The following is a 26521-nucleotide window of genomic DNA, read 5'->3' as shown; positions in this document are numbered from 1 at the left end:
TTCCCAATGTTGATTTGCCCTGAATTCCCTCGGGATGGGTTTCTCTGTCCAACAGTTTACCCAATAAAATGTGAACACAAATTCTCACTACAGCCTGCATCTCACCTAGGGTTGCAAATTCTGGCTGGACATATTCCTGGAGATTTCATCACATGACATAATATTTAATTGAATATTAATCTTTAATTCCTGGAAACTCCAGGACAATCCTGGAGGGTTGGCAACCCTAACCTCACTGCCGATCCTTTTTATTCTGGGGTCAGCTTTTCCTTCTTCCACCCACTCTCATACTTGCCAGAGTGAAGCTGCTGATCAGCCAGCCTGGAACTACAGAGAACAGCACCCCCAGCCGTCCAGTTTGGAACTACACCTTCCATTTTCACTTTCCCTTTGAACAAAGCATTCAATTTACCATTTGTTTTAAACACATTTCTAGGCTATGAATAACACTGTACTCTTTATAAGTAAACATCAGCATTAAAAATACAGCCTCAGAATTCCATGGCTCGACACCACTCTTTCCTTACAGACCAGTTGTCTCCTGGATGCTTTTGCTCTGCAATATATAATCCTCCATATTCAGTGGTGCTGGGAAAAGGAAACTGTATTGGGGTTAACTTTCCCAGACCTATGTCTGATGGCAAATTTGAAATCTTCTAGTCAGGCTATCAGTCAACTCCCTGTAGTCAGCTTCTGGAGTCCTCACTCATGAATGCCTCATGGCAAGATTTACCTGGATCACATACCTCTAATATTTCCTGGATTCTGGGTAGCAGGCTATCTGTCTGGCATAGTTTTACTATTTAAGTCTACATAATCAAAACAAAGGTGCACATCTTCAGTGGTGCAAGTGAAAACTGGGAACAGGCGGCACAGAGCCCAACTCTGTCAGGAGGAATCATTTAGGACAGATTTCTAGCTGCTTCGGATCACCTGAGCAGCACAAAGCTGCCTGATTCAGGACTGAGAATTTGGCACAGTGTCTATCCTTTATCATGTATAAATCTGGTGATACTGGAAGCCCACTGGACCCCTTGCATGAGTAAGAATGATTTGAGAAATAAGGGCTATACGCCTGGTCCCCAAGCCAGTCTAATAACAGGATAATCTTTCAAAACTTCATTCTTTCATCAACACTAAGGGTTCTAACCATTTCTGCAAGGTCTATGATATGAACCCAGATATAGGCTGGCAGCAACAAAGGGAAAAAAATTCAACCTGTTTTTGAAATCAAAATAATAGATGGCTCTGGGTTATAAAAAGGTTGCCTGTTAATGAGATCGTGTTACATCCCTAGATATTTCTTTTCCATTTGAAATGGAACTAAAAGGCTTTTGCCTGTCAATACGTGTCTTCACAATTCTCTGTTTCTCTTGCAGCTGCAGCATTAGTAAAACCTAAGGAAACACAGGGAGCTGCATTCATTACACCAGTGGTTCTCAAACTGTGGGTCGGGACTCCAAAGTGGGTCACAACCCCATTTTAATGGCATTGCCAGGGCTGGCTTAGACTTGCTGGGGCTCAGGGCCACTGATGAGCTGCCAAAATCTTAACAATCGGTTCCCTACCGGGTCTTCAGCGGCACTTCAGCGGTGGGTCCTTCACTCGCTCCAGGTCTTCGGCGGCACTTCGGTGGCAGGTCCTTCAGTGCTGCTGAAGACCCGGAGCAAGTGAAGGACCCGCCGCCGAAGTGCCGCTGAAGACTCAGAGCGCCCCCCGGTGAGTACAAGCCCCACATCTTTTTTTTTCAGTCATCCCTGCCGGGGCCCCATCGAAACTGTTCGAATCGGGCCCTGCAATTCCTAAAGCCAGCCCTGAACATTAGGGTTGCAAAATTGTATCGGGGGCCGGGTAGGGAAGGCTGTGTCTCCCAAAACAGCCTGTCCCCCCCCATCTGACCCCCACCCACGTCCTGCCCCCGACTGCCCCCCTCAGAATCTGCAACCCATCAACACCCCCTGCTCCTTGTCCCCTGACCACCCCCTCCCTAGACCCCCCCACCCTAACTGCCCCCCAGGACCCCATCCCCTACCCAACCCCCCCGTTCCCCATCCCGACCGCCCCCCAAAAACCTCTGCCCCCTCCAACCACTCCCTGCCCCTTATCCAACCCCTCCTCCCAGCCCCAGCCTGGCCCCCTTACCATGCTGCTGAGGGCAGCGTGTATGGATGCCACACGGCCCGCTGGAGCTCGCAGCCCCACCCCTTTACCATGGCGCTCAAAGTGGCAGGAGCTGCAGAGCTGCCCAGGAGCGTCCAGAGCGCTGGTGCCGGCGGCACGGCATGCTGAGCCTCTGCGAGAGGGGGGAAGGCACGGGAGGGGCTGGGGAGCCTCCCCAGCCGGAAGTTCAGGCAGGCCAGACAGGATGGTCCCATGGGCCGGAGTTTGCTCACCCCTTTAACAACTGGTTCTACACCGGCTTTTAAATTTAACAATTGCTTTGTGCTAACCGGTGCGAACCAGCTCCAGTTCACCACTGCTCAGCAGGGCTGGCTTTAGGCCGATTCAGGCGATTCCCCTGAATCGGGCCCCGTGCCTAAGAGGGCCCTGCGCCCTTGCTGCCGCCGGTACGCCATACCGGGGCAGCCAGCTTCCCCAGGGGGCAATTTAAAGGGCCTGTGGCTCCCAGCAGGGGCTGGAGCCGCAGGCCCTTTAAATTGCCACCAGGGCTCCACTTCTGGAGCCCTGGAGTAGGGCTGCGGGGCTCTGGGGGCTATTTAAAAGGCCCGGGGCTCCCCTTGCTTCCACTGCCCCGGCCCTTTAAATAGCCACGGGAGCCCCGCTGCTTCCCCAGGGCTCCAGCAGCTATTTAAAGGGCTGGGGCGGTAGAAGCAGCGGAGCCCCGGGCTCTTTAAATAGCCCCCAGAGCCGTGGGGTAGCGGGGGGGCTCCAGCTGCCACTGCTGCCCTGGTCCTCTAAATAGCCGCCGGAGCCCCGCCGCTTCCCCAGGGCTCCCTCGGCTATTTAAAGGGCCAGGACGGTAGAAGCAGCGGAGCCCCTGCCCTGCCCCTGCTGCACCCCCTGCCCACACCAGCCCCACACACCACACCCCCTGCCCTGCCCGCAGTGGCAGCCAGCCCCTGCTGCACCCCCTGCCCGCACCAGCCCCGCACTCCCTGCCCTGCCCGCAGCCAGCCCGTCTCCAGCCAGCCTCGCGCCCCCTGCCTGCAGCCAGCCCCTGCTGCACCCCCTGCCCTGCCTCCAGCCCCACACCCACTGCTCTGCCCGCACCAGCCCGTCTCCAGCCAGCCCCACTTCTGCTGCCCTGCCTGCAGCCAGCCCCACACCCTGTGCCCTGCCCACATGCCTGCAGCCAGCCCCTGCTGCACCCCCTGCCCTGCCTCCAGCCAGACTCTACCGCCAGACAGCCCCTGCCCTGCCTCCAGCCAGCAATGTACGTAATATATAATTTTGTTATTATTTATATAGTTATGGAAAGTAAATAATACATGGAAGAAATGAAAGGGTTTTTTTTATGTGTTTTATTTTTTTTAGTCATCCCTGCTGGGGCCCTGCCGAAAATGTTCGAATTGGGCCCCGCACTTCCTAAAGCCGGCCCTGCTGCTCAGGGCCCAAGCCAAGCTGGAGGGATTCAGCCCTGGATGGCAGGGATCAGGTTACAGGCCCCCTGGCTGGAGCGAAGGTCATTTGGCTTCGGTTTTGATCCCTTCCGCACCCAAGGTGGTGGGGCTCAGGCTTTGGCTCCCCCACACCCCCAGCCCCCGCCCCCGGGGCGGTGCTCAGGCAGGCTCAGGCTTCGGCCCCCCCTCCTGGGGTCATGTAGTAATTTTTGTTGTCAGAAGGGGGTTTGCAGAGCAATGAAGTTTGAGAATCCCTATATTACACTATGTTAGGAGTTAGTGTTGCTGCCATCTAAATCCATAAACTCAGATCTTAGCACGTAAGTGGAGAAGGAAATGATTTTTACATTTTTACAAGGTAACAATTAGGATTTGTTTGCTCATTTTAAAGTCTACACATACCCAAAGATGATTTATGATTTGGGGGCACAATTCAGTCTAAATTTTCTCTATATCTGCTAGCTAGGCCATAAGTTTCCCAGGCTTTGCACAGCCATGGAGCGTACTATGCATTCCAAGGCTTACAGCTGTGCAATGCTGATTGTACCCCAGAAGATCAGGCACATTTTTGGGTTCTAGGATCTTAAACAACTTCTGTTTTGTGCAGTGGTCTGGATTTTGGCCCATAATTTTGGTTTTTGCATTTTGTTTTGCTCTTGCTGTATCCAATACATCTTTAGCATCTTTCATTTCCAATTGTGTAAATATTAGGGATGGTCAAACAATGGTAAATATATTCTCAGAAAATTTCAAAGTGAAAAAAAAATCAGTTCTGGTAACTTTAATTTAAAAACAGAAGTTTCTGCAAAAATTGTCATTTCCTTCTATGAAAAAAATTTCAAGCACTTCTATATTAGGTAGCAGATCCACTTTGCATTTACACTAGGGTAAGAGCAAATTTAGGTACAGAATGATGAGAACAAATGGTGCCCCAAACTGTGTGTTCTTCCTACAGTTTGTGTGTGCTGGGCCCTTCATCATGAGGTATGTATATCTATATGAAGTTAAAAGTGATACAGTGCAAGCAACATGCACCAAGAGAAATTCTGTGGGCTACAAGAGAGGACAGGGAACTTAGAAGTTCCAACTCCTGGATTCTATTTCTGGCTTCCCAATGGATGCTCCATGCTGCCCCCTAATAGTCTAGTGTCCAATGGATTCACTGTCTGACCCTGGGCAAATTACTTCACCTCTCAGCACCTTATTTTGTCCGTCTGTAAAATGCAAATAATATTTACCTACCTCACAGGTGTTTGTGAGGCCACTTAATTCATTAAGGGCTAGATAAATCCTCTAGTTCAAACAGGAATCCAGGGAAGTCCTGACCACAATGGTCCTTTCTGGCCTTATAATCTATGAATCATGGCACCTATGCCACAGCCCTGGGTGCTTGGATTTACGCATTGGGGAGATTGTGCCTCAGGCAGGCAAAATCTCCGGTTGGGCTCCTCTGGGCATGCGTGTTGAATGCAATCTGCTCCATGCATTAGAATAGGGAGACTGTTCTCTCTGCATCATGATCCCACCTCCTCCTTGCCTCTTCCAACTCCCTTTTCAACCTCTTGCTCCCCTTACTCACTACACACGGGTTTTCTCTTACTGTTAATGAGACATTGGTTTTTGGAAGACAGGCGAGGGGGTGGAGTAATGTTGAAAACCTAACTGAAGACTTCATTCTGCCACCCCTATTCACATTCAGAAGTACTTTACTACATAAGTAGGACCATTAATTTCAAATAAACTACTTATGGAATGGCATACAGTGAGAGACACGTACCTCAAAATAATACAACTTTTCTATCAAGACTGTAATTAATCAGCTGTGAAAATTCCTGGCCTGGGGGCTTTTGCCCAATGTCAACAACCTAGCTAGAGCTAAAGGGTGAAATCACATAGCACAATGTTCTCTCCTCCTCTTCACTTATATAACAACAATGAAATGGAACTGTTTGCTCATTAATCTTTAAAAATACCCACTTTTGTCAGTAACCTCAAGCTTTTCTCCAAGAAGGCAATATGCATTTACAAACAAAATATTGCACTGTGTGAAAAGTACACTGACCTGGAACATCTGTCGCACTTTTCTGCGGGGCAGATTGACATTCAGTTTATGCATCAACTGGTGGATCTCTTCAATATTCAACAAGCCATCTCCGTTCTTATCAGCTTCCTCAAAGGTCTGTTTCACCCAGGTGCAAATATACTAAGGAAAGGTTAAACTACTTAAAATGAATGTTTTTATCTTGGAGAATTACAAAGGGCCAGGTTCTGCCAGCCTTGCCAAATATGACATATACCAATCAGTCCCACAATATAAGTAACGGTGGCAAAATTTGTCCCAAAGTAATAGAATATGGCCCACAGTTTGCATCAAAACTGTGTCCACTTCAACACTCTGGGATAAATTCACCCCTGGTGTAATTTCTCTGGAGTCAATAGAGCAGATGCTGACCTCACAGCATTAGTGTAACTCTCTTGATTTCCATTGAGTTATTCCAGATTTACACTGGTGTAACTGGGATCAGAATTATGAAGTCATTGGAGCCAGTCCAGGGATGTATTTGGCTCATGATGTGTACCACCAGGAGTCTTGCTCAATGAGCATGTGTATCAGTGACAAAATTCATTTAGTGCTAGAGCATGGAATAAAGATGACACACAGTGAAATTAGTCTAAGCAGATAACTACAAGACTGCAATTTCAATAAGACCCTTATTAAAAAATTAACAGCTCTTGTTTTTCCATCCTCTCTCTCCTCTAAGTTTAAGCTTTAGTTTCTTCATGCTGCTATTTCACCTTTATATTTTCAATTCTTCCTTCTTCTGAAAGCTTCTTCTCCATTCCGCCATCACATTCTTAACGTAAACCCATCTCCTTAGGTCTCCTCTCCCCTCTAATCATGTTGCCTTCACCCTCTATATATTTCCTTTCTCTTTCATTCCCAACCTTTCCTCCCCATCCCACCCCACCGTCACTGCAGAGGGAGTCAGACATACTTGGGGGAAATAAGCTGCACTGTCCTGTGTCCACACGTAATCTATATGCGCTGTGGAGTTCAGGGAAGGAGGGTGCTCCCTGATACACAATCCCTCTGTCGGTGCTACTCTAGACTTGTGTGGCGCATCCTAGCCCTTACAGTCTAGTGCCTAGCAGGCACAATTTGGTCCTCAATCTAGGTATTAGGCAGGAGGCAAGTGCTGTCTGCTTTAGCAGATACACAAGGCAGATGTGTTCTCCGACTGCAGCACTAGGCAAGAGTGTTTCACGAGGCAGACTTACATAAATAACATTCTGATCACTAAAATGGCTCTTCATGATTAGAGCACGAGCTTCAAGGAAAACACTGACTACGTACATGCATAAAGTTAGTCATGTTCTTAAGTGTTTCCCTGAATTGGGGCATCGTGCTTACATACCTGCATAAGTCGAAAACGCTTAAGTCTAAAACATAAAAGTCTGATTCAAAGCTCTTTGAAGTCAAGGGGAGTCTTCTCATTGGATCAGACCCTACATCCTCACTTCTTTCTACTAGATATTCACCACTAGCATGCACTCCTGCTCTCATGCACCACCTCATTATCTTCTTTTATAACCGATTTAAAAATTAATAATATGAAACAAAAAGCCCTGGAGCTAGCAAAATGCATGTCACACTGAAGCAACCCAGCTTGCATTACTTTCAACGTTAGATTGTCAACTCTCTGAGGCCGGCACCTTGTCTTACAACATGTCTGTGACGAGCCTTGGAGACCAATGGCACTACACAAATAATAAATTATAGTAATATTCATAAGAGTAGCCAAGCAGGATTGGACCTTTTGTCCTTCCTTTGTTTATCCAACTTACTCCTATAATCAAAGTGCAAAGCAAACAAGGAACGCTGGTCAAAACTAGGGTTTGAGGGGGGGAGATTTCCAATTAAGAACAAACAAACAAAATGAAGTGATTGTATTTTTGTTTGACAAATTTTTGAAAACATTTTCATTTTGGAGAAAGGGATAGCTCAATAAAATAATGAGACTGTGTGAAGAAGAAAAAAAATCTAATTTTTTAATTTTTTTTTCCCATTGGAAAAAAAGTCCAAGTGTTACTTTGCATAATTTTCTCTCACTTAGAGAAAGTGTACTTTTAAAAGTGAAGGTTATTTTCTTTCACTTTTTAACATTTTAAAAAACTTTCCCTCCATTTTTCTAGAGGAAACGGAGCGGGGAAAAGTATAAAACTAAGAGGTAAGCATTTTCCACATGAAAAAATTTTAAAATGTTGTGTTTTTTCCTCAAACATTTCTTGTTTTGAAATATTTTTGGAAAATGAAACATTTTTTAGTCAGTGAAGTCACTTTTTTAACAAGAAAACCCAAAACATTTAATCAAAAACATCTAGAAACAGCTCCACTGTGACTATGTAAATTTTACCATCACCTGTATATTTCTGTCTTATAGGTTTAATGTTATTTGAATGCAGTTTTCTGTGATTTATCATCAACAACTGACTCTTCCACTCCTTATCCGTTTCCCTCCATCCTTCCCCAGCTGGTAGCCTCAATCTCCACAATCTCCTAGATGTCTCATTGTGATTTAAAGTTAACATGATCTTTCCTTTAAAATGAAACCCTCTCCACTCCTGTAAGATGTGAGCATCTGCTGAGATGTGCTGAGCACCCTCAATGCAGACTGATCATGTTGAGCGCCTCAAGAGTTTCAGTCAGTCCCTAACTTTGTACAAAGATGAAAATAAAGATCAGTTTTCCAACTGCTGATTTTAGGAAATGAAAAACTTTTCAAAAATTATACAAAGCCAGTGGCAAAATTTAAAAATATTCCCAATTTGTAACAATAATTTTACAAACCAGTGACCTGATTTGTTCCCAATGCAATCAATGGCAAAACTTCAGTTGTCCCGAGTGGGAGGTGGAGTGTACCCATAACACCAAACCACATAAAACAAACCAGAAATACCTAAATGAAAGCCAGAGCTAATGTCCTTGAAAGGATATTGATCATGAGTTCTTTGTCGTTTAGCAAGAGAATCCTCATCACTTATTCCAGCCATCAAATACTTAAGTCCTGTGATCCAGGTGCGAGCCTCCTCTGGATTAGAGGTGATCAGGTCTAGTGACTCCATGTGGTTACCATGGTAAATGGTAAAGCAGCAACTTGGGTCAAAGTTCCCCTCGGTATGGCGATGGAATATTTCAGACTGTCGGCCTTCTGTCACTTTGTAAATTGAATCAATTACAACTGCAAGGAAAAGGGGAACAGAAAAATTAAGTTGCTTGGATGTTCATCCAGTTTCTTTGCATTTTCACATTCTTCTATATTTTTCAAAGTTAGTGTTTTTAAATAAAGGTAAACTCATAAGCCTTCACACTGAAAGGGCACTTTGGGTCACCGGCTTGCCCTTGTACAGGTGCAGGGGTGTGTGTGCAAGGAGCTTCCCCCTGACTTGCATTCCTGAACAGCAAAACTGACAGTGCCAGCGATCTCCTGAGTGTAGGATCTATTTCCTGAAATGCCCATGGAGTGCAATTCACTGCAGAAGGGGCAGGGAATAGATAGGGCATTGCCACCCTCCACCACCATACTGTTTTCCACCAGCCAGCAGACATGAACAGTCACAGAAGGGATATGCACTATATACCATCCCAAGAGAGATCAAAGCAGCTGTGCTTCTCAGCAGTGGCATAGCACTCATGGAGATATCCTAGTGCTCCTGTAGGGGAAGTATTGCCTCACACAGTTCCAGAAACAGGACAATACTTAACTAATCACAAACTGGCCCTCTGATATGAAAACACCAAATGTGTTATTACCTGTAATGTTTCCCTGTTTTTTACTAACTATCAAGCCTTAGTGGCAACACCAGACCTAATTACTTACCTTTTACTAAGTAAAACACTAGTTCCAGTAGGCACAATTTAGGTTCCCTAGTTTTGTTTAGAAGGGATGGAGCAGGATAATTGTTTAAATCAATAACGAACGTCATGAAATAATTGAAAAATAAATAATGTTTATAGAAACAGAAAACACCACTATGTTCAAATTTACTTCGAAGCAGTTAGAAAAGACCTAGATTTCATTTGGTATCTGGCAAAGAAATTAAGCAGGCTTTTCTCGGTCATCCTTCCAGAGAACAATCCAAATTAGTAATGCTAGGTTGCTTCAAAAGTAACTAGCCCTTCCTAAAGAAGAGCAGCCGGAGAAGAAGCTTTTAAAGTAGGCAGGTTCCTTTCTACTAAACTAGATTGGGAGTATCATCCCAAGGTAACACCTAAGACATCTACACCCTGTCACTCAGACTCCATGCTCTTCACTGTCCACCTTACTTGAACACTCCATCTGCAGCTCCTAATCTGTACAGCAATGATGCGAGAATCAATCATAAAATGGTATTTTCAATACATTGACAGGTACTATTACTTTAATGACTGGGGTCATTTTTGCAATTTCAAGGAACAGCTGCATTCTTCATAACTCTGCTACTCCCCTACAATTATACAGTTGGACAAACAGTGTGGGCAGTCCGTTATTCCAGATATTTGTTACGTAGGGATAAATCAAAGAATACAGAGCGACATTTTAAATGGACTGCCTTTCTCTAACTGACTGTACAGTCTTGTAATATTCAAATAAAATAGTGATGGCCATACTTTGGCATCTAACCAAGTCATACACGCTCCCATGAGTTTATTTATGATTCATGTAAATTTGGGTCAGCATTTTCACATCAGCCTGAATTGTGTTCTCTGTTTAATTAAAGAAGCAGTGTTTCCTTTTAACTGCAATACTTGGAAAATTATAGACAAAATACAGCAATGACTTACACACTGTGCACAAGGAGGTCAATGGAGCTCCCCAGGGTGAAGTGCTTAGTTTGGTGCGCTAGGTTTAAAAAAAAATTATTATTGACTATTACCTACATTTATAAGATGCCCATCTCCATACTCTACGTAGCGCACTTTGCATCACTTAGATCAACAGAAGTATCACCTACCCCAAAATGGGAAGTGAACACTTCTCAGCATATTGCAGCAGCCAAACTAACTCCCTTGAAAGGACTAAGGATGGCAGACTACTAGCCAGGGGACTCAACTGTACCTACAAAGCTTGAGCATAAAGATTTACAACACATCACACTGCAAAAGGGTTCTGGTTCAGATTTTTGACGGGAACACATTCCAGAGCTGAAGCTCCACTACTGACATCATCCTACCACCAGTTAATGTGAGCTCTACTTTTGGGGTCAGATAGGCAAAGTGTCCCTTCTGTAAGTAGGTGCTATGATGAGGCATAGGGGCAGAGCTGATCTCTGGAGATTGACCACATATGGCTTTCGTGATGGCAGCCAGCACCTTTAACTGACAGCAAATGAATGACACACAAGACTGATGTAATATGGTCTAAGCAGTCTGTCCTTCACATAAGGCAGGCATGCCACATTCTGCACTAGCTGAAACTTCCAAGTGACTCCCAAGCATAGCAAATTAGCATAGCCCTGAGGTGAAGAAGGTCCTGAGTGTCACGACAAGGTCTACCTTTGATGCAGTCTCTTGACCAGCTGTAGATAACAGAAGGTGTTTTTGGCCACTGTTGCTATATGGGAGCAATGAGTCCAGTAAAACTCCTTGACTGAGAACCATTTTGAGAATAAGTGAGCAGATCCCCTCAACTGAGTTCCTAAAAACACTTTCCCTTGCCAAACACCTCCATCTTAGCTGAAATGAGACTAAGCCAATTGGTTTCACCTGGGTCCCTGTTTTTGTAATATTTGTAACAATACCTCATTGACAAAGGGTCTTGTTTAAATTTGGAGCAGGAGAGAAACAAAATGGATTAGGGAGGCATTTTTAAATAGCATGTGCTTTTATGTTTATGAAATCATTTACAAAATATTATTTGTACAACTACTTATCATGGCTCTTTCCCACCCAAAGACCTCACTGATACCTCACAGGAGGATGAAGGCAACATGAATGCCAGTCCATGTGTGGATCAGTCAGGGCTATTTTCCAATGTTGCTAGAGACACCTGAAGCCCTGCCATAGGAACTTGAAGCATCTTTTTTCAAATGTACTCAGCTGACGTCACCCAGCCCTACAGTGTGGTTCTACACTGAAAAGTGGCTATGTAAAATTGGCATCTTTTTACACAACAGATCTGCTCCTTGTGTGTCCTCATTCATAGTCGTTGAGTGATGAAAATCAGTTGTTTTATTGGTTTTTACTCCTGCTGGCCCTGTAGAGCAAACACAGTTAACAGAAGACAAGCTGGATTCTATTTCTTCTTGTGCATCATCAACAGATAATTCACTAAATTCCAATTACTTACACCTAGGCAAACCCATAGGTATCACCAAGAAAATAATCTGAAAACAATGGGAATACATGGGTGTATTTGATTTAACGTAGCCTGCCAACTTGTTGTTAGTGGCGATGATGTGCAAAATGGAATAACCCCGCCTGACATTCCATTTAAACTGAATTTGCAGGGCTGGCAATTGAAATGACACATAATTTCACTTGGAAACTTAGTGCATTTTAAATAGCACTCAAGGAGAGACAATATACGTGGAACCCCTCAGTACCATTTTTATAGTCACTTTTCAGGGCAGAACTGCGCTTTAAGGTTCAATAATGCCAAATTCGCTTGTCCCATCTGTTCTTACATAACAGCAAAAACATGCTGTAGGCATGTCACCTGATGCTGTCAGATTCAATCTGGTCCACAAGCAAGCTGTCATGAAACCTTAAGCCAGCAGAAATATTTCCAGGATGTTTTTTCCAAACTCCAGTTGAAGCAGTGTTTATAAACAGACAGAGTGCAGGGACTGGATATCTGCTTGGCTCTTACATGCGTCACACTCCTTACACCTAGGGTGACCAGACAGCAAATGTGAAAAATCGGGACGGGGGTGGGGGGTAATAGGAGCCTATATAAGAAAAAGACCCCAAAATTGGGACTGTCCCTATAAAATCGGGACATCTGGTCACCCTACTTACACCCTCTACTCACGCTGTGCACCAGCATAAGGTCTAGGTGGAATCTGGCTCTAAATAAATGTGATGTGGCCTTTTCACTAAATGTGTTAATAAGAATAAGGATTTCCATAAATTAGCTTAACATTTCTGGTAGCTTTTCTTTTAAATCTGGAGTTGGATCAGGGTATAAGATATTACACAGATTTAAGCTAGTATCTGGACTATTTTAGAAGATTTATTTACTTGTAGGTTCTTATCTTCCCACACGAGGACAATGTACTAAGGCCAACAGTCTTCTCCTCCTGGTCAATTTATTCCAGGTCTATCCTATAACGTAATTTGTTGGAAAATATTACTACATGGTTAGACTAGCCTTTGTACTGTACAGTGCATGCATGCCAACATGCTACTAAATTGCTACTATTAACAGAAATAAGTTATTTTTTTCTGGCAATAACACAGTGCCTGTCACAATGTATTTATTGTGCAAAATGGTCAATAAGTGTTTATAAGTATATCACATTTACAAGTATCACTAATAAGAGTTTATAATCTGAAAGATACACACTGTAAAGTACAGTTTTTCTCTATAAACCATGTGAATTCATATTCCCATGCACAATTGTTCAAGCAACTAAAAGAAATATTAAGAGACTTTACTTTTAGCCTTTTCACTTTTTCTGGACGGTCTCCATCTGATGCAAGTCCTGTGTTCATCCAGGTAAAAGAGACGTACTAGCCCTTTTGTTCCACTCTTCAGCTTAATCATCTGAGTCCCAGACTGCATTACACTCATACATCTTTCAACTGAAAAGAAGATTAGAACAAATTCAACTAAAAGTCTATTTTGTCACACTAGTAAAAAGGCTTACCAACATTAGCTACCATGTAAAACCTTTGATTTGCACCTTGTATGACAGGAATTAAACATTAATCTAAGAAAATAAAATTGGAAATGGAGTAGTTTTTAGAAGGCTTTGTAAAATCTGATCTTATACAAGCATGAGAACTGAATCTATCACTTTAGAATACAAAATAATTATTAATATATATAGATGGTACTTGGTTTTACAAGAGAGCCATGTATTCCTGTTCAAAGAAAGAATAATGTTTAGCTTCTTTAAATACTTGGGAGTCTGCTTCCATCACCAGAAATCCAAATGTCATGTACAGGTTTTCAGGTCCAGAAACAATGAGCACCAAAGACATCCTATTGCTTTTACATCTGTAAATTCCAGTCAGATAAAATCCTAGCATACAAACATGATTTAAAATAGATGTTCAATAAGTTATACTTATTCAGCACTAATATTTTTAGGTTGGGATTTATCAAAAATTAAGGTTGGAATATTATCTATTGACATCAACAATTAATATATTCATAGCAGCATCACAAAAGAGAAGCTGTAGTATTTTGTACTATGGAGGGAATCACCATGTCATGATTATGCATATGTGCATATTTTATTTTAACAGAGTGGGAGGATGGTTGTATATTTTAAAAAGGAAGCAGCAAATGTCCAAATGTAAAACATACATTACCAGGATATTGCTACCTGTAATTTGATCTGTAAACTTGAATTGTTTATATTTTGTTACATTAAAGATCTGATTCTGATCTTACAGCAGTTTTACTCCTGTATAACTGTGTAGTAACTGTGGAGTTACTAATAATTCACACCACTCCAGTGAGATGAGAATCAGGTCCCAAAGCTCTTTTACACTTTGTCATTACCCTGCCATTGTTTCACCATGAAAACAGGGACATTTCAGCTATACTACAGATGTTTCATCTCTACAAATAGTCAATCCATAGCAACCTAAAGAACCCAACAAACATTGTAGGATTACCTTTATTTGCTTTTCAAACTGACTCAGCCACCGGTATTCATCCATCAAACCAATATTCTTGTGTCAGGGCACAAATGTCACAAAATACCTGAGCACTACAGCACACAAGTCTGCACTTAAAAAAAATTACACAAAAAAAGGCAAAGTTGGACACAATGTCTCATTGAAATTGTATATGTGACTACTGCAAAAGATCATCTTCAAGTGTCTCATACAAACCATTTTTTTTATTTTTCTGCAAGACAATAAATTCCAAGCATGCCTCTTCCTTATCTTTGTAATCACAAATGAGCACTAATGGTATCCCATTATTTTCTGAAATGCTGCTTCGATTATGCTAATAGAAAGCCTTTCTGAAAATGGAACATTAAAAACAGTCATTTTTCTTTCAACAAATTCCCACTGCATTAACTTGGGTATTTACCCTTATTTCTCAGAAGGAGAAGACAAAGTAGCACATCTTACTCACAAAACAGCACAGGACATAGGACCTGATTCTCAGCTCCAGATGAGCTGTGCTCAGCACAGGATCCAAGGAGTGTGGGATGCAAGCTCGCTTTATAACTCCTTTGTGCTCTCCCAACACCAGGGGGCAGTTTCATTCCCAGAGCAAATTAAAGCAGTCTCAGGCTAGGTCTACACTGGGGGAGGGAGGTAATCGATTTAAGATACGCAAATTCAGCTACGCGAATAGCATAGCTGAATTCGACATATCCTATTCGACTTACCCTGCTGTGAGGACGGCGGCAAATCGACCGCTGCGGCTCCCCCATTGACGGCGCTTACTCCTGACGAGGTGGGAGTACGCGCGTCGATTCGGGGATCGATTTATCCGTCTAGATAGACATGATAAATCGATCCCCGAGAGATTGATTTCTACCCGCCGATCCGGGCGGGTAGTGTAGACTAGCCCTCAGTACTCTTCAGTCTAAGGAAAATCTACCAGAAACATGAGGCCTGATTCTCCATTGCCTGGCACTTTGGGCTCTGTCATCTGCTTCTCCCAATGTGCACTGGGAGCAACTACGCAGGAGAGACCACAAAGATCCATTTGTGGCTCCAAGATCCTGGATGATTCTGGCTGGATATGCCCCGAAAAGAGCAGCATGCTAATGCTCTAGCCTTGCTCCCTTCCTCCCAGCCACCTCCATCAGGGGCTGTGAGGAGTGGTGGAACAGAGATGGGTACGTCAGTTCTATGCCTTCCCGGTTAGAGTAGCTTTAAAGTATGAAGTATAGTGAGCCAATGACACTCAGTTATGTCATGACATTATTAAGAATCTTGAGGAGGCAGTGTCCGGTTGAGAATGGGACCTCCATGAGGGCTGGCTTGCTGAAATTCAATTCAAATAAGACTGAGTGGTAATGGAGGGTTGGAGGAAATTGTTTCCTTGTACTCCCCCTCTCCGAATCCACCTGTTGTCTCTTGTCTTTCAATTCTAGATAGAGGGAACACTGACATTTTAGCAATCTAGCTGACTTGTCTATAGCTTCAATGTAAAATTCAACAAAGGGCATTGGAAAAGAGAAGAAATTATTTGGAGTTTCCTCATTCAGTTTCATGTATATTAATCAATCATCTCCTCGCCTTCCACTTTTTTGACCGGAGTACTCTACAATGTACTCTACCTACATATCTGTAATTGCTGCCCTGAGTGAAGAATAAAAAGGACCCATTCTAACTCTTGTAGTCTCCATTCTGCAAGGTTGCATAGTTTCCCTCCTAGAAGCAAACAAATGTGTGCATTATCCAGTACAGGGTTTTAATGCTGTATATGAAAAGTGCAATTTGGAAAAAGATTTCTCGGAATTCACAGATGTGACCTCACTGGGCCACCACAATTTATGTGGGTGACAGTGTATCTGTCAGCAATGGGAATCTTCTGACAGGAATAACAATGGCCTAAAAGAGAAAGGAGGGTGCCATTCAAAGGCAGTGAAAGACAGGGCTGAATATGAATTTTTTTCTGGCTAGCTTCTCCCCACAGAACAATAAAATTCAGCTGTCAAAATGTCAAGCACTTTTGACTTCGCAACAAATGAGGAGAGGGAAAAGTTAATAAATCAACAACAGTATAGTGAAGGAAAATATATTTTAATTTACTGTTGTTCCACATATATTTTCTGTAAATTGGATTTTATTTTCAGATCCATGTTATCATTCACAATATTAACAGTAGAGGTGGTGGTGATGGTACATAAAAAAATTGAATCTAAAAGCAAATTTTCAGTGACAAAGCTATAGTTCCAGGATTGTGTTCTAATGGGCACACAAACCCTTCTAGCTTATCTCTTCTGGTTCTTGGTCCCACTAGAACCCCGAGTGGAATTATGACCATGTAATCTTTCCTTTTCCTCTTACACACTTACCCTTATTAGACACTGTCACTTTTCTCTTTATAGTAATTCTAAATTTCATCCTCTCTCCTCTATTCCTACTGCCAAAACTCTAGTACCTGCTCTGATAGTTTCCATCTACCTCTCCAGCCAAGCATTATGGATACTTCTACAGCGATGATTTTTTTGCCTTGATAACCGTAGCCTCCTCTTTTCTACCCTGTTCTCATCCCTCCCTTCCCCAGCTTGTATAATGCGGTGGTCAAGAATGCTTGCTCTCTGCTTGCTCTGACTACATTTCCATCTACTTTGCTCCCTCATCTATAATGAATCCAAGCGTCTCCTTTTCCTCATAGTTAAAGCACTCTAGCTTCATCTTCCAGCTACCGCTAGGAACTTGCTTCCTTCTACAGTCTGCCTGTTCCAGAGCTGCACCTGAGCTTCCCTCCTTACTGCTCCCTTTATCCTCCTTCCTCCACTCCTTGCTCCAACATTCTCCTCAATACAGCAGCAAGGATTAATGCACACTTCCGCTCCTCTTCCTGCGACATTAGCGATTTCTTTTCTCTGTGAGTCAAATCGTGAAATGTCCTAAGCACCTAAGGACGGGCTTAAAGCAGCTTACAAGTTGTGGTTTTCCAGCAGCAGCGGAGACACCAGGAAGGAGGATTCCAGATCACATTGGCACATCCGGGTTCTCCAAGGTGGGGATTTGCAACTCAGCTCAAAGGTGTAAATGTGGCCTGCGTGTCCCCACAGCACAGATCCACATGGCCACAAACTCATGAGTAAAGGTAGACAAGTTCACTGCTCCTTCTGCGACGGGGCATCTGCTCCGCACTGGCTCTAATAAGGTTAAAGGCTGGAAGGCTGCAAGGAAACAGCCAATTAGGGTAGTGGCTGTAGCCAGTTAGGACGGTGGCTGGACCAGCCAATCAGGGCCCAGTCGGCCCCTATAAAAGGAAGCTGCAGGCCAGAACAAGTGACTGTGCTGCAGGAAGCCCAAGGAAGGGGACTGGCTAGAGGGCTACAGAGACTAGCACCGTCAACAGGGTTGCTAGGAGTTGCAGGCCCAAGGCCCTGGAAAGAGGGCGAAGGAGCTGAAGGTGCTGGGGCTGCGGAGAAGTGGCCCAGGGGGTTGAGACACTGGTGGAGAAAGAAAGGAGGGGCAGTGAGAAACTGTTGTTTACTGAGTCCCTGGGCTGGGACCCAGAGTAGTGGGCGGGCCTTGTTTTCTCCCCCCACTTGCCACTGAAGAAGCGGCCAGGCTTTGGACTGCCAAGCCATTGCAAAGAGCAGCTAGACTGGTGCGGAAGGAGTCCCCCGGAAGGGGGGAACCCAGATTGTGACATGGCTGGAGGGCTGTGCCACAAAGCAGAGGCAGTGAGACTGGAACTGCGGTGGGTCTGCAGGCGGAGACGAGGCTGGGAGAACCACGCCCACTGGAGGGCACACCTGCTGACTAGAGCTAATTTCTGAAACGGCCAGCAGGAGGCACCAGTGTGGTGAGTGACACCGTGACACCTTCCCAAAGCAAATATCAGCTGGCCATGGTCAGGATGGTGTCCCAGGCTCTACTTCTAGCATAGAAGTGAAAAGTCCATCCTCCCCAGCTCTCCCACTGCTCCCACATACAAAGCCCTTTGCTTGTGAGTCCAGTGTCAGACCCCATGATAATTTTCCTGTTTAAGAGCTGAATCTGAAGTAGTATGTTTCTGTTGACTGTACTGTCTTGGTGGAGGAGGGGACTCGGTGTGAGCTGCACAGAAATGCAGAAGCATGCTGGCAGTGGGCTCCACTTTTACAAACATTTATTTTCCCTTCTCTTCTGGGAGACAAGCCTGGTGAATGGTAAACAACACAGTACCAGAATCAGATTTTAAACTCCAAACCCTATTACCTTAAGGTTTTCTGACATGGGAGATTTTTAGAGTTATACCTATATAATTATACCAGTGTAGTTAACCTATGTGGACACTTTTGCAGGGTATGTCTACACTGCAATAAGGTTTGTGAGTGCAGAACATAGACATACCCAAGCGAGCTTTGATTTAGCTAGCTTGAAAACAATAGCAGTGAAGTTGTGGCAGCGTGGGCGGCAGCACAGGTTAGCTGTTGGAGTACAAACATGTCCAGGACCTTGGTTACATACTTTGGCTTCTAGCCCTTGTTGCCAACGCTGCTGTTTCACTGCTATTGTTACTCAAGCTAGCTAGATCAAAGCTAGCTCAGGTATGTCTACGCATGCTGCAGACACCTCTAATCACTCCCTCTGGAATAAAAGTGGCTTCCACTTCCAAAGCAACATAAGCTAAACTGGAAAAGGGTCATTTACCTTAATAAGAGTGTCCACCTGGGGAGTTATACAGGTATAACTATAGTGGTTTAATTCACACCCTTCCTTGTACTGGTACAACTTTCCTGTGCAGACAAGCCCTTAGAAGCTGGAGGAAGAGACAAATCAATAAAGGGGAGACATGATCTGGAACAGGAATAGGCCACTGTATACTAAAAATAATACATTAGTTTTGCATAAATGATTAGGCAATTATTAAGCAAAGGACAATCTTTGAGGTCTGATTCTCTATATACTAGTGATGGGCCTGAACTCACTCTTTTTGGAATTGAATTCAAATCCAATCTTCCCCAGTGTCCAAGATTGTTTGAGCTCAGGTTCATCCCTACTAAATGTGAGCACCAAATTTTGCACAGGAAGAGATTCTCTCTTAGGGTTTATCTACTTGAGAAAGTTGCATCGCTATAACGTAAGATGTGAATTTAAACAGAAATAATTTAACCAGTGCAAAAGACTGTGCTGACACTCTGATTTCAAGTGGCTTACTGCAGTTTAGCTTTAGCCTAGGAGCAGGCTTACCTAATCACAAGCCAAGCTTGGACTGAAATACAACTCTCCATACTGCCTTTTCCAAAGGTTGATATATCAGTTAAAAAAACTATTTGTTACACCAGTAAAACTTTCTCATATAGACAAGCCCTTAGATTTTCTATGGCTCAGCTGGAGGAGAGTTTGAACTGGAATTCATATTACATATGCTGCAGATCTTGCCAAGGTCTGGAGAGAGGGGAAGTGAGGACCTAATGAAAAAGAAGCAGAAAAAAGTTTTGAGGACAATGTTATACATCAAAAAGGTAGAAAAAGGGTGCAGAGATGAGACAACATTGTTTTTTGCTTTGTAGTTCATCTTCAAGGTTACCACTGCCTTAACAGTTGTACAATATCACTCTTCCAATTGAGAACCACAGTAAACTGTCATATTTCCAGAGAGATTTCAGAACTAAATTAAGACCCACAAAGGATCTAATCCAACCACTCCTACCCACATGAATAATTCTTACTCACACACTGTGATGGGGTGTCCACCCCACATGTGCCCTGAAGGGATTCCTGGAGACCAGATGGGCCATTAACCTATTAAGCAGCAAACCAGGGAGATATAGGCTGGGTGGAGAGCCTTGCTCACAAGGAAGCCACTCACTTGAGCAGAGTGGGCTGGGCTAGTATAAACCCAGGAAGCTGGCAGCAGCAAGGGATCCAGGAGGAAGTTTGTGGTCACCCTCTGCTTAGTAGAGAGAGGAGAGAACAGGGAAAAGAGTATGACCCTGGAGCCTGGCCCAGAGGCAGGGTGTACCTGGAAGAGAGCAGGGTGGAGAAGAGAGCCTATGGAATGTGGGGTAGGAAGCAACCCAGGGAGTAAGCAGCAAGGTTGGGGACTGAGCAGACCTTGAAGGGTCCTTGGGCTGGAACCTGGAGTAGAGGGCGGACCCGGGTTCCCCTACCCACCACTGGGGAACTGGCACTTGCGGGGCAGAGAACTGGAAGATGTCCTGGGTCACTGTGGGAGTGACAGAGACTTTGAAGGACTATACCCTGGAACTTGGGAATGGTGAGTGACCTGGCCAGAGGCCTGAGTCACAAAGAAAACACTGTGGTTCCTGGAGCAAGAGAGGGGCCGCAGGCTGACAGAGACAGCGTGCATCTGTGGGAAGGGGTGTTGATGTGGCGGAGCTAATCCCCAGAATGGCCAGGAGGAGGTGCCATCCTAGCAGTGAGTGGAGCAACCCGTCACACACACATACTGAAATAGACACAAGTGTAACTAAGTTAGGAATCTAGCACATTTACTTCAATGGGTCTGAACGGGTGTAACTGAGGGCAGAATCTCATCCCTTGTTATCTACTTCAGAGAGAAATAAATTAAAGAGATGAAGCAATCCTATTCCAACCACATCTTCCACTTCCCACCCATTTATCAAATGCCATCACTAATCCTAGGCAACTTTTCTAGTTGGAGTAGTACAGTTTCAAGCAAATCACATCAGAAGGCAAACACTAAGGGCTTGTCTACACTTACATTTTATAGCGCTCTAACTTGCTGGCTTAGGGGTGTGAAAAATCACCCCCCTGAGCGCAGCAAGTCTGAGCGCTTTAAAGTGCTAGTGTAGACAGGCTCCGAACGCTGGGCTAATCCCCTCGTGGAGGTGGATTACCAGGAGTGCTGGGAGAGTTCTCTCCCAACGCTCACGCACGACCACACTCGCACTTCAAAGTGCTGCCGTGGGAGTGTTCCCACAGCAGCGCTTTGAAGTTTCCAGTGTAGACATACCCTAAGAGTGGTAAAGGGGCTACAACATTAGTCCATTATATTTTCCCTTCAGCTGTTTACTGCACAGAAATAATCCATTTTAAAGAGACCCACATGGTGAAGAAAATCCCATCCTTCTCAAATACCCATTGGGATTTAACTGTAGGAAACCATTCCCTTCTTTGCTGCTGTGTATTTAATAATACACACCAAATGATCAAAATCCTTTTATCCAAGTTGGCTTTTGAATATGCTAATTATAATCTTTTAAACAAGCAAAACAGAACTTACACCCTTCAATAAAAACTGAATAGGATACAGGCATCCAATAAAGGCGCATGCCTAAGAATGAAGCACTAGAGAAACAGGGAACTCAGGAATGCTGTTATCGATAAATTGACATATGGAAGAGGTATGCTCCCGTAACTAAATAGGCTATTTGGGAAAGGATCTACTACTCTAAAAGAGCAACTGATTTTAGAAAAGGAATGCTGCTTTAAGGAAACAAACTTTTCTGTGGTGAGTTTACTGTTCTAGATAATCAAGTGTTTTTTGAGTGGTAGGCTACTCTAGATAAACTACCAATTCTGGAATGGGTGTGCTACTTTTGCTATATAGCAATCCTAGAAGAAAGGATAAAATTACTCTCCAATGAAGAGGTGTGCTAATTTTTTAAGAAAGTAAAGACATTTTTCCATTATAGAAAAAAAATTCTAGGGGATGAGAAAGGGCTAGGAATGCATTTTTATGATGTTTGAAAATGGATTCTCAATTATAACTTAATTTCTGTATTGCTGAGAAGGGATTTAATGTTATCAATAGAAGATGATATAGTTTGTTGTATCTGGAAATGCAAATAAAACATTAATGTATTGCAAACAAGCTATAAAGTTTTAATTTCAAATTAAAAGGAAGCAAAGAAAAACTGATAACTGTAAAAACCCCTATTGGTTTAAAAGGTTTTGAGAACTTACTTTTGACAGTCTACTAATCAGAGAGTAGAAAAGATTCCTTATAACCAGACTATGATCATCATTATTAGATTATTGTGTTAAGTATTAACAAAAAAATCAATCATTGTGCAAAGTTAACAGAGAGTGATTAATTTCAGAACTTTAATATTTACACTCAAAACTACACACACACAATATTCAGATATTGTATTGACTGGCGCTTAACTGTTTACTCAGGTTCATCACAAGAAGTCTTACAATTACATGCAGAACTATGTTTTGTTTTGTGAACAGCATGAACAAATCAGTAGATCCAAGGCTTATACAAAAGCAGAACCAAGATTTAACAGTCACTCACCATTAGGATTCAAGAAGGCCAGGCAAGTACATTAAGCTGTATTCTAGCTTATGCAAATATTCCTCATTTACACATGGTTTTCAACTTTAGAAAAATCAGCTATAGGCTATTTAAACCTGGAACTGAACGAACATTTTAAAAAATCCAGTGACATAAAATCTGATGTAACAAAGGTCTTGCATCAAGATAAAAAATAAATATCAAAGACCACATATTTTATAAAAGTAGAATGAGAACATTTACACAGTAATTGAAAATAGTAATTCTGAATGCAAAGAATTTCTGAAAAGAGGAAATATTGAAATTTAAACAATGAATAATGCAAAAACATCTGTTAATATTTAGAAGACAATTGGGATGTTATTTGCCATTTAAATTACATCTATTTCATTTCTATACCCAAACTGATCATACAACATTATGTCTTTTTTCAAATAATCTCATAAAGCAAAATAGATCAGAGCACCGGCAACATCTGCTACAGTAATTATCACAGCTGCAACCAACACTCTCAACAATATGCACATCCTCTAATTCTTTTCAAAGGTACTTCAGGTATTAAACTCTAAACCAGGTACAAACCCATTTGTGCCAGCCGGCATCTCTGTGAAGTAGCTACACTTCCTACCACATGGTACATCTCAGATGCCAGGAGGGAAGCCATTTGATCACGACAGGAGTCCAGATGTTACTTGAAAGCTTGTACATAGGCTGACGATATTTATTCCACCTGACAAACACTGCTTCCCTCTGCTGAATAAATCAAAGCTGCTGAACTGGGAACACTAAGCTGAAACTCTGAGCACTATCTATACGCGGCCTTACGTTCAAAAAGCATTCTAATCCACCCAACATCAGCCGACACTACCTTCCATATAACCCAGTTCTAATTTATCCCTTCATCAAATCAGACCTTTAATAAACTACAAATAGTTTAGCATCAAGCCCTATATTGAGTCACTCAGATAAAGTTACTGTTATAGTTACTGATCATCAGCCATTTCTAATATAAACCCTGTTTTTCAGCAGTTCATAAGTCATCTGATTTAACAAGCTCAACTTACATGTCTGCCATTATTTGTTTTGTTTCAAAATTATTTAAATTACACAGGAACTTTTTAGTTGATGTGGTTCAAAAATATTGGGATTTTAAAATGCTTTTCCTGCCCACTCAATCTTTTTAAAAATATGTATTTTATTCTGATTTATATGGTGCATTGGTGCCCATGGCACTTTAGATCAGGTAAAGAAAGAGCCCCTATCCCGAAGAGCTTGTTTATTTAAAATGAAATGTGGCAGCCACTTCATACATAGAGCAGATAGGCTCCTTCCATAAAAAGCAATAACAGCTGAACACTGGATATGACTGCTTCTTACTACGAATGTGCACAAGCTACTTCCTGTAACACCCCCATCTGCTGCATGCTATGACCAACACTGAAATCATGTTTTCGGGGTTTCCCGCAGTCTTAAAAACTGGCAGCCCCACCACAGCTTCATTTTCTACCCCATGCAGCCCCTTCACTGAAAGCCTCTCTTAACCTTTAACTTAATCTAAAGTAATCCGAAAGTAAACAATTTAAGCTGCATTTATTTTTTTTAATTTCCAATGACTTGACTCCTTCCCCCAGCCCTTTGGGGTGAAGCCATCTGTTGCCAATAGTGTTACGTAAAATCTTGTCATCAAACCCAGAGTTTTCCCCGTTTTACCAGTTTCAGTGCCTTTTCAGCCTGATTTCTTTTTCACATCTCATTTAAAAACACATTCCCCTCCTTTGCCTATAAAGGATCACTTAGTAGCATAGGGAGAGGAAAATTATTTATTACTTAGCTCTGTGCCTCCAAGGGCCCAGATCCTGCTTCTATTTAAAAGACGGGTCTTGCTCCCATTGAAGGCAATAGGAATTCTGACATTAACTTCAGTGGGAACTGGATCAGGGACTAAAGATAAAATTTTAAAAGAGCCTAAGTAACTTAGGATCTATGACCCATTTCAAAAGGCACCTAAGTCCCACTATGTACGAGTTTTCAAAGACACTTTGGCTCCTAAGTGCCTAAATCACTTTTGAAAATGGAACTTAATGTCCCAGGTGACCTAGGTGCTTTTGAAACTTTTTCCCTAACTCATCAGGAATTTTGCCATTGGCCTCAATGGGTGCAGGATCAAGCCCTAAACCTGCCTTTTTGGCCTTGTCCCATGAGGCTCCACTCCATGCGGAGTACAGAAGATTGTCCTTCCAATAAGGAGAACATGGGCATAGGTGGCAGCTGACCTCTACCCTAAGCATATATTGAACTGGTGGCCAACTTTCCTAGACTCTTGCTTCTGGGCTTTGTAGCCCAGGAGGAGAAAGAGGACGAGGGGCGGTAGTGCTACCCTGGAACACCACGCTTCCCCAGGGAAGCCTCTGTGGCCCTATAGCAGCCTCTGTGCCCCCGTGATTGCAAGGACAATAACAATAATTGGCCCATGTGGCAGCCACATCCCTCCCATCTCTGTAGCCACCTGAGGGCTAATCACAATGTGGCCTTAAATTAACATTCTGCAATATGCAGCATTACATAAAGATTTTCACTGTAAATCTTTTATAAAGCATCTTATATTGCATAATATTCAAATTAACTTAAAACGATTTCCTAGGTCATATGTAACCAAGTCTTATGAAACAACAACAAAACTCAGTTTTGTTCCAGTTCTAATGAAATAAACCTTCCTGACATCATGAGTGAAATCTTAAGATAAGCACCTGTGCTGTGGACTTCCCTTGACTTTGACTCCTATTGTGTGACTGTAGGTTGCACACAGCAGGTTCGAATGTTGAGTAACACTGTGGAGAACTTACTGAAAACAAAGGGTTCCTTGTGCTACTCTCCTGTCTCCACCATCCTCTGCCGCAGCACACAGCAAGAGCACAAAACATCTAACAAGGGCCCAAAATGTTTCTGTCCTACAGGCTCTTTCCTATGTAAGTGAATGGGACCATCACATGAGCAAGGTTGGCAGGACAGAGCACGGTTTTTGGGAGGACCATCTTTAGGCATGATTATACAACTATAATCAGACTCTTATAATTGCTACTATACATTGATTTAGAACACAGTATAATAATGGGAATAGTATGAAATTTAAAATGAAATCCAGATTTAGGATATTAGGGTTACATAGAACATAAGGACCTGATTCTGCCATTCTTTAGTTACCCATATGACTATGCCAAACACTAAAAATGCATTGGTCAGGCCCCGCAAAAATTAAGAGATTGACTTAATCATGAGATTTAAAGAATAATAAATGTTTGGTTCATATTATTTATCTGATGTTTTGGCCTTTAGGATTCGTTTTCAAGCTTTCCTGTTCAACCATGAAGATTAGAAATGTACTTTTTTTTTCTTAATGAAAGCTGCGATTCTCATGTAAGCACATGACTCCTGGAGGTAGGAATTTAAGGAAAACACCAAATATCCCAGAACTCTAAATAAAATCCAGAGATTTTCCAACACTACCACTGAATAGTACCTTACTCCTCTAGTAGTTCCAGTGACCTCAGTGGAACTACTCATGGAGTAATGAACTACTCAGTAACTTGCATCTGAAGAAGTGAGGTTCTTACCAACGAAAGCTTATGCTCCCAATGCTTCTGTTAGTCTTAAAGGTGCCACAGGACCCTCTGTTGCTTTTTACAGATTCAGACTAACACGGCTACCCCTCTGATACTGAACTACTCAATGTGAGTAGGGGCGGCATAGTATCTGGCTCTTAAATAATGAGCTATTCAACTCAATTTCAGTGCTGCGGTTAAGGCCAATTTGTTTCCAAAGGATGAATTTGCGCAATCGTTGCTCACCAATGTGTCACGTTTG

At 42.9% G+C, this 26521-nt stretch overlaps 1 protein-coding gene across 4 annotated transcripts in view; it reads right to left on the bottom strand.

Annotated features, from left to right (window-relative positions):
* The window catches only part of PLCH1 (phospholipase C eta 1), a 168065-nt gene that overhangs the window by 65429 nt on the left and 76115 nt on the right, over positions 1 to 26521 (bottom strand). For all 4 annotated transcript variants that reach the window (XM_005286968.5, XM_024102552.3, XM_008165035.4 and 1 more), the window contains exons 4-6: positions 13219 to 13365; positions 8578 to 8821; positions 5644 to 5773 (exon numbers count right to left, since the gene is read on the bottom strand). In XM_005286968.5, the coding sequence (XP_005287025.2) occupies positions 5644 to 5773; positions 8578 to 8821; positions 13219 to 13365 (521 nt within the window). The remainder of the gene's footprint in view (positions 1 to 5643; positions 5774 to 8577; positions 8822 to 13218; positions 13366 to 26521) is intronic.

The sequence above is a fragment of the Chrysemys picta genome, chromosome 9 (genome assembly GCF_011386835.1).
Source record: "Chrysemys picta bellii isolate R12L10 chromosome 9, ASM1138683v2, whole genome shotgun sequence".
Lineage (NCBI taxonomy): Eukaryota > Metazoa > Chordata > Testudines > Emydidae > Chrysemys > Chrysemys picta.
This window is presented reverse-complemented; position numbering and strand designations above follow the sequence as displayed.